The sequence below is a fragment of the Engystomops pustulosus genome, chromosome 7 (assembly GCF_040894005.1).
Source record: "Engystomops pustulosus chromosome 7, aEngPut4.maternal, whole genome shotgun sequence".
Lineage (NCBI taxonomy): Eukaryota > Metazoa > Chordata > Amphibia > Anura > Leptodactylidae > Engystomops > Engystomops pustulosus.
The window spans coordinates 9,167,926-9,182,967 of NC_092417.1; the positions used below are offsets into that span (position 1 = coordinate 9,167,926).

General features: G+C 44.9%; 1 protein-coding gene across 1 annotated transcript in view; it reads left to right on the forward strand.

Annotated features, from left to right (window-relative positions):
• Positions 1-1,523: 1,523 nt before the first annotated feature.
• LOC140069225 (NACHT, LRR and PYD domains-containing protein 3-like) overlaps positions 1,524-15,042 on the forward strand; it is a 185,768-nt gene continuing 172,249 nt past the window's right edge. Inside the window, exon 1 of the mRNA XM_072114684.1 lies at positions 1,524-1,548. Coding sequence (XP_071970785.1) covers positions 1,524-1,548 — 25 coding nt within the window. The remainder of the gene's footprint in view (positions 1,549-15,042) is intronic.

Sequence of the window (15,042 nt, forward strand, 5' to 3'; positions counted from 1 at the left end):
GAAAACTGGGAAAACCTATTGACTCGAGTATAAGCCGAGGGTGTAGTATACAGCCAGCCCCCATGTAGTATACAGCCAACCAGCCCCCATGTAGTATACAGCCAGCCCCATGTAGTATACAGCTTGCCCCCAGTAGTATACAGCTTGCCCCCAGTAGTATACAGCCTGCCCCCAGTAGTATACAGCACAGCCCCCAGTAGTATACAGCACAGCCCCCAGTAGTATACAGCACAGCCCCCAGCAGTATACAGCACAGCCCCCAGCAGTATACAGCACAGCCCCCAGCAGTATACAGCACAGCCCCCAGTAGTATACAGCACAGCCCCCAGTAGTATACAGCAGCCCCTATACAGATAAAGAAATAAACTTAATACTCGCCCGTGCTCCCGATCCCCATCGCGGCTCCCTCCGGCTTCTTCACTCTTCTCTGGCCGGGAGATCGCGCTGGCCGTCGCACACTGTGATGCCGCGCTGTCGCCGCTGATGACGTCATCCGCAGCGTCGCATCACAGTGTGCGACGGCCAGCCCAATCTCCCGGCCAGTGAAGAGCGAAGAAGCCGCCGGGAGCCGCGACAGGGATCGGGAGCCGCGAGGAACATCGGGGACACCGGAGGGTGAGTATTAATGTATTTATTTTTATCACTGACTCGTGTATAAGCCGAGGCAAGGTTTTTCAGCACATTTTTTGTGCTGAAAATCTCGGCTTATACACGAGTATATACGGTACCATTTGATTTGGTGCATTATGAACCAAACATACCTTGATACTGCTGTAGCTACACTGATGCAGGATCATATCTTGTTTAATCCCGGAGTGGTTTTGTTGAAAAAACAATTATAACATTATGATAATGAAGCTCTGTCCCTTCTATGGCGCTTGCTTTCCCGCTTCTCATAGCAGTAGAGTTTTTCTCTGCAGGAGATAATGATGCAATCACTCTTCTCCCTGCCAGACAGAATAATCAATTGCTGCACCATCCCCCAGCTGTTGTATATGAGTGAACCAGCTCAGGTTTATTAGTCACGCTCGACTTAACTCCATCTGTAATTCCAAGCTCCCGTGTGTAATGTGTTTATCTTGGCAGCCATGCTGACTCAGCTTTCCCAAGGTCCTGAATGTTATAATTGTTTTTCAGCAAAACCACTCAGCTCAGGGATTAACCAAGATATGATCCTGCATCAGTGTAGCTACAGCAGTATCAAGGTATGTTTGCTTCATAATGCATCCAATCACATGGTAGGTTTACTTTAATAGGAGGACTCAGGTAGAGGAAGAAACTATAGAACTTTTCCCCCTCCTAAAGTGATCTATGGAGGAAACCGCAGCTGATGAATTTCTAAGAAAGACTAAAAATTGGTCACTGCTGACAACAAGCCTCATCCACATCCCTCTGTGTATAGAGAAGGTGTCAGGGTGTGGGGGAGGGGAGATGTTCTGTCATGTAATGGGGTAAGTGTGTTTCTTCCACATGTAATGAAGGTTTTGTGTCTTGCAGGATTTATTATCTATTGAGGATCAGAGATGAGTATTGTATCTCCCAGTGATGGTAAGATTCTCCCGCTGTCTTCCTCCGGCTCTTCTACTTCTTACACTATTACTGATATGATATCACTGCTGTTCTCACATCCGGCTGCAATTACATGTTCTGAGATTTATGCTTTATGTTACAATGACTAACAACAGGGATGAGGATATTATCTCCATACTGTGTCCTTATAGTGGTATCTGTGTATTGTGTATATGATATGTGTGTTATGTACATTACATGTATACAGGGGGAAGTGATGAGGATATTACCTCCATACTGTGTCCTTATAGTGGTATCTGTGTATTGTGTGTATATGATATGTGTGTTATGTACATTACATGTATACAGGAGGCAGTGATGAGGATATTACCTTCATACTGTGTCCTTATAGTGGTATCTGTGTATTGTGTATATGATATGTGTGTTATGTACATTACATGTATACAGGAGGCAGTGATGGGGATATTACCTCCATACTGTGTCCTTATAGTGGTATCTGTGTATTGTGTATATGATATGTGTGTTATGTACATTACATGTATACAGGGGGCAGTGATGGGGATATTACCTCCATACTGTGTCCTTATAGTGGTATCTGTGTATTGTGTATATGATATGTGTGTTATGTACATTACATGTATACAGGAGGCAGTGATGAGGATATTACCTCCATACTGTGTCCTTATAGTGGTATCTGTGTATTGTGTATATGATATGTGTGTGTTATGTACATTACATGTATACAGGGGGCAGTGATGGGGGATATTACCTCCATACTGTGTCCTTATAGTGGTATCTGTGTATTGTGTATATGATATGTGTGTTATGTACATAACATGTATACAGGGGGCAGTGATGAGGATATTACCTCCATACTGTGTCCTTATAGTGGTATCTGTGTATTGTGTATATGATATGACTGTGTTATGTACATTACATGTATACAGGAGGCAGTGATGGGGATATTACCTCCATACTGTGTCCTTATAGTGGTATCTGTGTATTGTGTGTATATGATATGTGTGTTATGTACATTACATGTATACAGGAGGCAGTGATGGGGATATTACCTCCATACTGTGTCCTTATAGTGGTATCTGTGTATTGTGTATATGATATGTGTGTTATGTACATTACATGTATACAGGAGGCAGTGATGAGGATATTACCTCCATACTGTGTCCTTATAGTGGTATCTGTGTATTGTGTATATGATATGTGTGTGTTATGTACATAACATGTATACAGGGGGCAGTGATGGGGATATTACCTCCATACTGTGTCCTTATAGTGGTATCTGTGTATTGTGTATATGATATGTGTGTTATGTACATTACATGTATACAGGAGGCAGTGATGGGGGATATTACCTCCATACTGTGTCCTTATAGTGGTATCTGTGTATTGTGTATATGATATGTGTGTGTTATGTACATTACATGTATACAGGAGGCAGTGATGAGGATATTACCTCCATACTGTGTCCTTATAGTGGTATCTGTGTATTGTGTATATGATATGTGTGTTATGTACATTACATGTATACAGGAGGCAGTGATGGGGATATTACCTCCATACTGTGTCCTTATAGTGGTATCTGTGTATTGTGTATATGATATGTGTGTTATGTACTTTACATGTATACAGGGGGCAGTGATGAGGATATTACCTCCATACTGTGTCCTTATAGTGGTATCTGTGTATTGTGTATATGATATGTGTGTTATGTACTTTACATGTATACAGGGGGCAGTGATGGGGATATTACCTCCATACTGTGTCCTTATAGTGGTATCTGTGTATTGTGTATATGATATGTGTGTGTTATGTACATTACATGTATACAGGAGGCAGTGATGGGGATATTACCTCCATACTGTGTCCTTATAGTGCTATCTGTGTATTGTGTATATGATATGTGTGTGTTATGTACATTACATGTATACAGGGGGCAGTGATGGGGATATTACCTCCATACTGTGTCCTTATAGTGGTATCTGTGTATTGTGTATATGATATGACTGTGTGTTATGTACATTACATGTATACAGGAGGCAGTGATGGGGATATTACCTCCATACTGTGTCCTTATAGTGGTATCTGTGTATTGTGTATATGATATGTGTGTTATGTACTTTACATGTATACAGGGGCAGTGATGGGGGATATTACCTCCATACTGTGTCCTTATAGTGGTATCTGTGTATTGTGTATATGATATGTGTGTTATGTACATTACATGTATACAGGAGGCAGTGATGGGGATATTACCTCCATACTGTGTCCTTATAGTGGTATCTGTGTATTGTGTATATGATATGTGTGTTATGTACATTACATGTATACAGGGGGCAATGATGAGGATATTACCTCCATACTGTGTCCTTATAGTGGTATCTGTGTATTGTGTATATGATATGTGTGTTATGTACATTACATGTATACAGGAGGCAGTGATGAGGATATTACCTCCATACTGTGTCCTTATAGTGGTATCTGTGTATTGTGTATATGATATGTGTGTTATGTACATTACATGTATACAGGAGGCAGTGATGGGGATATTACCTCCATACTGTGTCCTTATAGTGGTATCTGTGTATTGTGTATATGATATGACTGTGTGTTATGTACATTACATGTATACAGGGGGCAGTGATGGGGATATTACCTCCATACTGTGTCCTTATAGTGGTATCTGTGTATTGTGTATATGATATGTGTGTTATGTACATTACATGTATACAGGGGGCAGTGATGAGGATATTACCTCCATACTGTGTCCTTATAGTGGTATCTGTGTATTGTGTATATGATATGTGTGTGTTATGTACATTACATGTATACAGGAGGCAGTGATGGGGATATTACCTCCATACTGTGTCCTTATAGTGGTATCTGTGTATTGTGTATATGATATGTGTGTTATGTACATTACATGTATACAGGAGGCAGTGATGGGGATATTACCTCCATACTGTGTCCTTATAGTGGTATCTGTGTATTGTGTATATGATATGTGTGTTATGTACATTACATGTATACAGGGGGCAGTGATGAGGATATTACCTCCATACTGTGTCCTTATAGTGGTATCTGTGTATTGTGTATATGATATGTGTGTTATGTACATTACATGTATACAGGAGGCAGTGATGAGGATATTACCTCCATACTGTGTCCTTATAGTGGTATCTGTGTATTGTGTATATGATATGACTGTGTGTTATGTACATTACATGTATACAGGAGGCAGTGATGAGGATATTACCTCCATACTGTGTCCTTATAGTGGTATCTGTGTATTGTGTATATGATATGTGTGTGTTATGTACATTACATGTATACAGGGGGCAGTGATGGGGATATTACCTCCATACTGTGCCCTTATAGTGGTATCTGTGTATTGTGTATATGATATGTGTGTTATGTACATTACATGTATACAGGGGGCAGTGATGGGGATATTACCTCCATACTGTGTCCTTATAGTGGTATCTGTGTATTGTGTATATGATATGTGTGTTATGTACATTACATGTATACAGGAGGCAGTGATGGGGATATTACCTCCATACTGTGTCCTTATAGTGGTATCTGTGTATTGTGTATATGATATGTGTGTTATGTACATTACATGTATACAGGAGGCAGTGATGAGGATATTACCTCCATACTGTGTCCTTATAGTGGTATCTGTGTATTGTGTATATGATATGTGTGTTATGTACATTACATGTATACAGGAGGCAGTGATGGGGATATTACCTCCATACTGTGTCCTTATAGTGGTATCTGTGTATTGTGTATATGATATGTGTGTTATGTACATTACATGTATACAGGAGGCAGTGATGAGGATATTACCTCCATACTGTGTCCTTATAGTGGTATCTGTGTATTGTGTATATGATATGTGTGTTATGTACATTACATGTATTCAGGGGCAGTGATGGGGATATTACCTCCATACTGTGTCCTTATAGTGGTATCTGTGTATTGTGTATATGATATGTGTGTTATGTACATTACATGTATACAGGGGGCAGTGATGGCGATATTACCTCCATACTGTGTCCTTATAGTGGTATCTGTGTATTGTGTATATGATATGACTGTGTGTTATGTACATTACATGTATACAGGAGGCAGTGATGGGGATATTACCTCCATACTGTGTCCTTATAGTGGTATCTGTGTATTGTGTATATGATATGTGTGTTATGTACATTACATGTATACAGGGGGCAGTGATGGCGATATTACCTCCATACTGTGTCCTTATAGTGGTATCTGTGTATTGTGTATATGATATGTGTGTGTTATGTACATTACATGTATACAGGGGGCAGTGATGGGGATATTACCTCCATACTGTGTCCTTATAGTGGTATCTGTGTATTGTGTATATGATATGTGTGTGTTATGTACATTACATGTATACAGGGGGCAGTGATGAGGATATTACCTCCATACTGTGTCCTTATAGTGGTATCTGTGTATTGTGTATATGATATGTGTGTGTTATGTACATTACATGTATACAGGGGGCAGTGATGGGGGATATTACCTCCATACTGTGTCCTTATAGTGGTATCTGTGTATTGTGTATATGATATGTGTGTGTTATGTACATTACATGTATACAGGGGGCAGTGATGAGGATATTACCTCCATACTGTGTCCTTATAGTGGTATCTGTGTATTGTGTATATGATATGTGTGTGTTATGTACATTACATGTATACAGGAGGCAGTGATGAGGATATTACCTCCATACTGTGTCCTTATAGTGGTATCTGTGTATTGTGTATATGATATGTGTGTGTTATGTACATTACATGTATACAGGGGGCAGTGATGGGGGATATTACCTCCATACTGTGCCCTTATAGTGGTATCTGTGTATTGTGTATATGATATGTGTGTGTTATGTACATTACATGTATACAGGGGGCAGTGATGAGGATATTACCTCCATACTGTGTCCTTATAGTGGTATCTGTGTATTGTGTATATGATATGTGTGTTATGTACATTACATGTATACAGGAGGCAGTGATGGGGATATTACCTCCATACTGTGTCCTTATAGTGGTATCTGTGTATTGTGTATATGATATGTGTGTTATGTACATTACATGTATACAGGAGGCAGTGATGAGGATATTACCTTCATACTGTGTCCTTATAGTGGTATCTGTGTATTGTGTATATGATATGTGTGTTATGTACATTACATGTATACAGGAGGCAGTGATGGGGATATTACCTCCATACTGTGTCCTTATAGTGGTATCTGTGTATTGTGTATATGACTGTGTGTTATGTATATTACATGTATACAGGGGGCAGTGATGGGGATATTACCTCCATACTGTGTCCTTATAGTGGTATCTGTGTATTGTGTATATGATATGTGTGTTATGTACATTACATGTATACAGGAGGCAGTGATGGGGATATTACCTCCATACTGTGTCCTTATAGTGGTATCTGTGTATTGTGTATATGATATGTGTGTTATGTACATTACATGTATACAGGAGGCAGTGATGGGGATATTACCTCCATACTGTGTCCTTATAGTGGTATCTGTGTATTGTGTATATGATATGTGTGTTATGTACATTACATGTATACAGGAGGCAGTGATGAGGATATTACCTCCATACTGTGTCCTTATAGTGGTATCTGTGTATTGTGTATATGATATGTGTGTTATGTACATTACATGTATACAGGGGGCAGTGATGAGGATATTACCTCCATACTGTGTCCTTATAGTGGTATCTGTGTATTGTGTATATGATATGTGTGTTATGTACATTACATGTATACAGGAGGCAGTGATGGGGATATTACCTCCATACTGTGTCCCTATAGTGGTATCTGTGTATTGTGTATATGATATTACGGCTCATACTATACTATACCAGTAACTTTCCTGGCCTGTGCCGGGTTCCCCTGGCTGCACAATGACATTTCTGTACTGATATCCACTGCTGTCCGTCCTCTACATGTCCTAAAAGATTTCATCCTTGTGTCTCCCTCATTTCCAGATGATGAGACCCAGAAGTTTTACCAGCAGCTTTGTCACTATCCACCTCATGTCCTGAGGATGACGTATGAGTATTTCCAGGAGGATCTGCTCTACATTGTGGAGAACTGGAGGAATCAATCACTTCTACTTGAGCTGATCTCCCGAAATATCCCACATGTAGAGGTGAGAGAACATGATGTGCCAGTGTTATATACAGGTGTCCCCTATGTTTTCAGGTGTTATTTACAGGTGTCCTCTGTGTTATCAGGTGTTATATACAGGTGTCCCCTGTGTTATCAGGTGTTATATACAGGTGTCCCCTGTGTTATCAGGTGTTATATACAGGTGTCCCCTGTGTTATCAGGTGTTATATACAGGTGTCCCCTGTGTTATCAGGTGTTGTTATATACAGGTGTTATATACAGGTGTCCCCTGTGTTATCAGGTGTTATATACAGGTGTTATATACAGGTGTCCTCTGTGTTATATACAGGTGTCCCCTGTGATATCAGGTGTTATATACAGGTGTCCCCTGTGTTATATACAGGTGCCCCCTGTCTTATCAGGTGTTATGTACAGGTGCCCCCTGTGTTATCAGGTGTTGTGTACAGGTGCCCCCTGTGTTGTGTACAGGTGCCCCCTGTGTTGTGTACAGGTGCCCCCTGTGTTGTGTACAGGTGCCCCCTGTGTTGTGTACAGGTGCCCCCTGTGTTAACAGGTGTTGTGTACAGGTGCCCCCTGTGTTAACAGGTGTTGTGTACAGGTGCCCCCTGTGTTAACAGGTGTTGTGTACAGGTGCCCCCTGTGTTAACAGGTGTTGTGTACAGGTGCCCCCTGTGTTAACAGGTGTTGTGTACAGGTGCCCCCTGTGTTAACAGGTGTTGTGTACAGGTGCCCCCTGTGTTATCAGGTGTTGTGTACAGGTGTCCCCTGTGTTATCAGGTGTTGTGTACAGGTGCCCCCTGTGTTATCAGGTGTTGTGTACAGGTGCCCCCTGTGTTATCAGGTGTTGTGTACAGGTGCCCCCTGTGTTATCAGGTGTTGTGTACAGGTGCCCCCTGTGTTATCAGGTGTTGTGTACAGGTGCCCCCTGTGTTATCAGGTATGAATCAAAAGATTGTGGGGACTTGAGGATTAGCCTTTAACCCCTTAACGCTCTGCGCCGTAGCTCTACGGCGCAGAGGTATAAGGGATGTATGAAGAGGGCTCACGGGCTGAGTCCTCTTCATACAAAGGTGGGGGTTTTTGCATTTTGCACAAAACCCCCACCGCTAATAACCGCGGTCGGTGCTTGCACCGATCGCGGCTATTAACCCCCTAAACGCCGCCGGCAAAGTCGCCGGCGGCGTTTAAAAGACGGCGCCGCCATCTTTTTTTCGATCGCCACGCCCCCGAACGTCATCGGGGGGCGGCGATCAGTTGCCATGGTAGCCTCGTGTCTTCTTTTGACACGAGGCTATCTGGCAGCTGCATATTCGTTACAATGAGCCAGTGGCTCATTGTAATGAATGTGCTGCAAAAATGCCATATATTGCAATACAGAAGTATTGCAGTATATGGTAGCAGCGATCTGACTATCTAGGGTTAATGTACCCTAGATGGTCTAAAAGATAGTGAAAAAAAAAAGAAAAAAAAAAGTTTAAAAAATAAAAAAAATTAATAAAATATTAAAAGTTCAAATCACCCCCCTTTCCCTAGAACGGATATAAAACATAACAAACAGTAAAAATCACAGACATATTAGGTATCGCCGCGTCCCAAAATGCCCGATCTATCAAAATATAAAAACGGTTACGGCCGGCGGTGACCTCCGAGGCGGGAAATGGCGCCCAAATGTCCGAAATGCGACTTTTACACCTTTTTACATAACATAAAAAATGATCAAAATGTCGCACAGACCTCAAAATGGTAGCAATGAAAACGTCGCCTCATTTCGCAAAAAATGACCCCTCACACATCTCCGTGCGCCAAAGTATGAAAAAGTTATTAGCGTCAGAAGATGGCAAAAATTTTTTTTTCTTTTTTGTACACATTCGTTTAATTTTTGAAAATGTATTAAAACACAATAAAACCTGTATAAATTTGGTATCACCGCGATCGCACCGAACCAAAGAATAAAGTAGGCGTGTTATTTGGAGCGAAGAGTGAAAGTCGTAAAAACTGAGCCCACAAGAACGTGACGCACGTGCGGTTTTTTTTCAATTTTTCCACATTTGGAATTTTTTTTCAGCTTTGCAGTACATGGCATGTTAAAATAAATAACATTACGGGAAAGTAAAATTTGTTACGCACAAAATAAGCCCTCACACAGGTCTGTACACGGAAAAATGAAAAAGTTATGGATTTTTGAAGTTGGAGAGCGAGAAATGAGGCGAAAAACCCTCCGTCCTTAAGGGGTTAAAAGGGCTATCCTCACTTCCTATAGATCCACCTACCACCCGATCTACCGTTATAGGTAGATATTTGGTGGGAGGTTCCCTTTAAATACCTGTGTATATTAACCCTTAGTATTGTCTCCTTGTATAATATCCCTTTTGTCTGACCTTTCTTGTGATCTTTCTAGAAATACATGAGTCTAGAACATGATAGAAAAACCTTGGCCCGGGATTTACTCCAGGAGATTTTCTGTAGAGGTAGAGAAGGTGTGATAACATTGTGGGTCAGTCTCCATGCATTACGGAAGGATTACGGCTCCCCCAGCCTGGCCGCTGTACTGGAGGAGCTCGGCCACAGAGGTAACATTGTGTATGACATGTGTCACTCATCATATCCGGGGCTCATCATGTACAATGACCTCAGTAATACAGATCCCTGCACTGGATCAGTCATTCTCCGCAGTGTATAAATGTACAGATGGAGCAACGTGTAATATACAAAGGACTAACACTCTTATTTACAGATAAAAAAGCAGCTGCAAAGTCTCTATAAGGTTATTGCTCTGTGAGATGATTGTCCTGGGACGGGAAGAATATAATCAGATTGTGGATCTTAAATTTCTTTCAACAGATGTGATCACATATTAACCATTTACTCTCTGCAGAGAAAACACATCTTTTAATAATTATAAACTTTGAATAGTTCTGTGAATGTATCAAATGGTCACGCAACAGTGTCAGCTGTGATCATACCCCAAATAGTGACCAGCGTGTGGAGATAGTTTGTAGCAGTGTCCTGTCCTGATATGAAGCTGAGGACCAGGAAATAGATGGATAGATCTGATTGTCTCTCTCACGCTGTCCTGCTTCCTCCTCTTGGCTGTTGTTGCCCTGCTTCCTCCTCTTGGCTGTTGTTGCCCTGCTTCCTCCTCTTGGCTGTTGTTGTCCTCTCACGTTTCCCTGCTTCCTCCTCTTGGCTGTTGTTGTCCTCTCACGTTGTCCTGCTTCCTACTCTTGGCTGTTGTTGTCCTCTCACGTTGCCCTGCTTCCTCCTCTTGGCTGTTGTTGTCGTCCCCTCACGTTGTCCTGCTTCCTCCTCTTGGCTGTTGTTGCCCTGCTTCCTCCTCTTGGCTGTTGTTGTCCTCTCACGTTGCCCTGCTTCCTCCTCTTGGCTGGTGTTGTCCTCTCACGTTGTCCTGCTTCCTCCTCTTGGCTGTTGTTGTCCTCTCACGTTGTCCTGCTTCCTCCTCTTGGCTGTTGTTGTCGTCTTCTCACGTTGCCCTGCTTCCTCCTCTTGGCTGTTGTTGTCCTCTCACGTTGCCCTGCTTCCTCCTCTTGGCTGTTGTTGTCTCTCTCGTGTTGTCCTGCTTCCTCCTCTTGGCTGTTGTTGTCTCTCTCGCGTTGTCCTGCTTCCTCCTCTTGGCTGTTGTTGTCCTCTCACGTTGCCCTGCTTCCTCCTCTTGGCTGGTGTTGTCCTCTCACGTTGCCCTGCTTCCTCCTCTTGGCTGTTGTTGTCCTCTCACGTTGTCCTGCTTCCTCCTCTTGGCTGTTGTTGTCCTGCTTCCTCCTCTTGGCTGTTGTTGTCCTCTCACGTTTCCCTGCTTCCTCCTCTTGGCTGTTGTTGTCCTCTCACGTTGTCCTGCTTCCTCTTCTTGGCTGTTGTTGTCCTCTCACGTTGTCCTGCTTCCCCCTCTTGGCTGTTTGTTGTTGTCTCTCTCACGTTGTCCTGCTTCCTCCTCTTGGCTGTTGTTGTCCTCTCACGTTGCCCTGCTTCCTCCTCTTGGCTGTTGTTGTCCTCTCACGTTGTCCTGCTTCCTCTTCTTGGCTGTTGTTGCCCTCTCACGTTGTCCTGCTTCCTCCTCTTGGCTGTTGTTGTCCTCTCACGTTGCCCTGCTTCCTCCTCTTGGCTGTTGTTGTCCTCTCACGTTGTCCTGCTTCCTCCTCTTGGCTGTTGTTGTCCTCTCACGTTGCCCTGCTTCCTCCTCTTGGCTGGTGTTGTCCTCTCACGTTGTCCTGCTTCCTCCTCTTGGCTGTTGTTGTTCTCTCACGTTTCCCTGCTTCCTCCTCTTGGCTGTTGTTGTCCTCTCACGTTGTCCTGCTTCCTCCTCTTGGCTGTTGTTGTTCTCTCACGTTTCCCTGCTTCCTCCTCTTGGCTGTTGTTGTCCTCTCACGTTGCCCTGCTTCCTCCTCTTGGCTGTTGTTGTCCTCTCATGTTGTCCTGCTTCCTCCTCTTGGCTGTTGTTGCCCTGCTTCCTCCTCTTGGCTGTTGTTGTCCTCTCATGTTGCCCTGCTTCCTCCTCTTGGCTGTTGTTGTCCTCTCATGTTGCCCTGCTTCCTCCTCTTGGCTGTTGTTGTCCTCTCACGTTGTCCTGCTTCCTCCTCTTGGCTGTTGTTGTCGTCTTCTCACGTTGCCCTGCTTCCTCCTCTTGGCTGTTGTTGTCCTCTCACGTTGCCCTGCTTCCTCCTCTTGGCTGTTGTTGTCTCTCTCGTGTTGTCCTGCTTCCTCCTCTTGGCTGTTGTTGTCTCTCTCGCGTTGTCCTGCTTCCTCCTCTTGGCTGTTGTTGTCTCTCTCGCGTTGTCCTGCTTCCTCCTCTTGGCTGTTGTTGTCCTCTCACGTTGCCCTGCTTCCTCCTCTTGGCTGGTGTTGTCCTCTCACGTTGCCCTGCTTCCTCCTCTTGGCTGTTGTTGTCCTCTCACGTTGTCCTGCTTCCTCCTCTTGGCTGTTGTTGTCCTGCTTCCTCCTCTTGGCTGTTGTTGTCCTGCTTCCTCCTCTTGGCTGTTGTTGTCCTCTCACGTTGTCCTGCTTCCTCTTCTTGGCTGTTGTTGTCCTCTCACGTTGTCCTGCTTCCTCTTCTTGGCTGTTGTTGTCCTCTCACGTTGTCCTGCTTCCCCCTCTTGGCTGTTTGTTGTTGTCTCTCTCACGTTGTCCTGCTTCCTCCTCTTGGCTGTTGTTGTCCTCTCACGTTGCCCTGCTTCCTCCTCTTGGCTGTTGTTGTCCTCTCACGTTGTCCTGCTTCCTCTTCTTGGCTGTTGTTGCCCTCTCACGTTGTCCTGCTTCCTCCTCTTGGCTGTTGTTGTCCTCTCACGTTGCCCTGCTTCCTCCTCTTGGCTGTTGTTGTCCTCTCACGTTGTCCTGCTTCCTCCTCTTGGCTGTTGTTGTCCTCTCACGTTGTCCTGCTTCCTCCTCTTGGCTGTTGTTGTCGTCTTCTCACGTTGCCCTGCTTCCTCCTCTTGGCTGTTGTTGTCCTCTCACGTTGCCCTGCTTCCTCCTCTTGGCTGTTGTTGTCTCTCTCGTGTTGTCCTGCTTCCTCCTCTTGGCTGTTGTTGTCTCTCTCGCGTTGTCCTGCTTCCTCCTCTTGGCTGTTGTTGTCCTCTCACGTTGCCCTGCTTCCTCCTCTTGGCTGGTGTTGTCCTCTCACGTTGCCCTGCTTCCTCCTCTTGGCTGTTGTTGTCCTCTCACGTTGTCCTGCTTCCTCCTCTTGGCTGTTGTTGTCCTGCTTCCTCCTCTTGGCTGTTGTTGTCCTCTCACGTTGTCCTGCTTCCTCTTCTTGGCTGGTGTTGTTCTCACGTTGTCCTGCTTCCTCCTCTTGGCTGTTGTCGTCTCTCTCTCGTTGCCCTGCTTCCTCCTCTTGGCTGGTGTTGTCTCTCTCACGTTGCCCTGCTTCCTCCTCTTGGCTGTTGTTGTCCTCTCACGTTGCCCTGCTTCCTCCTCTTGGCTGTTGTTGTCCTCTCACGTTGTCCTGCTTCCTCTTCTTGGCTGTTGTTGCCCTCTCACGTTGTCCTGCTTCCTCCTCTTGGCTGTTGTTGTCCTCTCACGTTGCCCTGCTTCCTCCTCTTGGCTGTTGTTGTCCTCTCACGTTGTCCTGCTTCCTCCTCTTGGCTGTTGTTGTCCTCTCACGTTGCCCTGCTTCCTCCTCTTGGCTGGTGTTGTCCTCTCACGTTGTCCTGCTTCCTCCTCTTGGCTGTTGTTGTCCTCTCACGTTGTCCTGCTTCCTCCTCTTGGCTGTTGTTGTCCTCTCACGTTGTCCTGCTCCCTCCTCTTGGCTGGTGTTGTCTCTCTCACGTTGCCCTGCTTCCTCCTCTTGGCTGGTGTTGTCCTCTCGCGTTGTCTTGCTTCCTCCTCTTGGCTGTTGTTGTTCTCTCACATTTCCCTGCTTCCTCCTCTTGGCTGTTGTTGTCCTCTCACGTTGTCCTGCTTCCTCCTCTTGGCTGTTGTTGTTCTCTCACGTTTCCCTGCTTCCTCCTCTTGGCTGTTGTTGTCCTCTCACGTTGCCCTGCTTCCTCCTCTTGGCTGTTGTTGTCCTCTCATGTTGTCCTGCTTCCTCCTCTTGGCTGTTGTTGTCCTCTCATGTTGTCCTGCTTCCTCCTCTTGGCTGTTGTTGTCCTCTCATGTTGTCCTGCTTCCTCCTCTTGGCTGGTGTTGTCCTCTCACGTTGCCCTGCTCTCTCCTCTTGGCTGTTGTTGTCCTCTCACGTTGCCCTGCTTCCTGCTTTTGGCTGGTGTTGTCCTCTCACGTTGCCCTGCTTCCTGCTTTTGGCTGGTGTTGTCCTCTCACGTTGTCCTACTTCCTCCTCTTGGCTGGTGTTGTCCTCTCTCGTTGCCCTGCTTCCTCCTCTTGGCTGTTGTTGTCTCTCTCACGTTGTCCTGCTTCCTCCTCTTGGCTGGTGTTGTCCTCTCACGTGGCCCTGCTTCCTCCTCTTGGCTGTTGTTGTCTCTCTCACGTTGTCCTGCTTCCTCCTCTTGGCTGGTGTTGTCCTCTCACGTTGCCCTGCTTCCTCCTCTTGGCTGTTGTTGTCCTCTCACGTTGTCCTGCTTCCTCCTCTTGGCTGTTGTTGTCCTGCTTCCTCCTCTTGGCTGTTGTTGTCCTGCTTCCTCCTCTTGGCTGTTGTTGTCCTCTCACGTTGTCCTGCTTCCTCTTCTTGGCTGTTGTTGTCCTCTCACGTTGTCCTGCTTCCTCTTCTTGGCTGTTGTTGTCCTCTCACGTTGTCCTGCTTCCCCCTCTTGGCTGTTTGTTGTTGTCTCTCTCACGTTGTCCTGCTTCCTCCTCTTGGCTGTTGTTGTCCTCTCACGTTGCCCTGCTTCCTCCTCTTGGCTG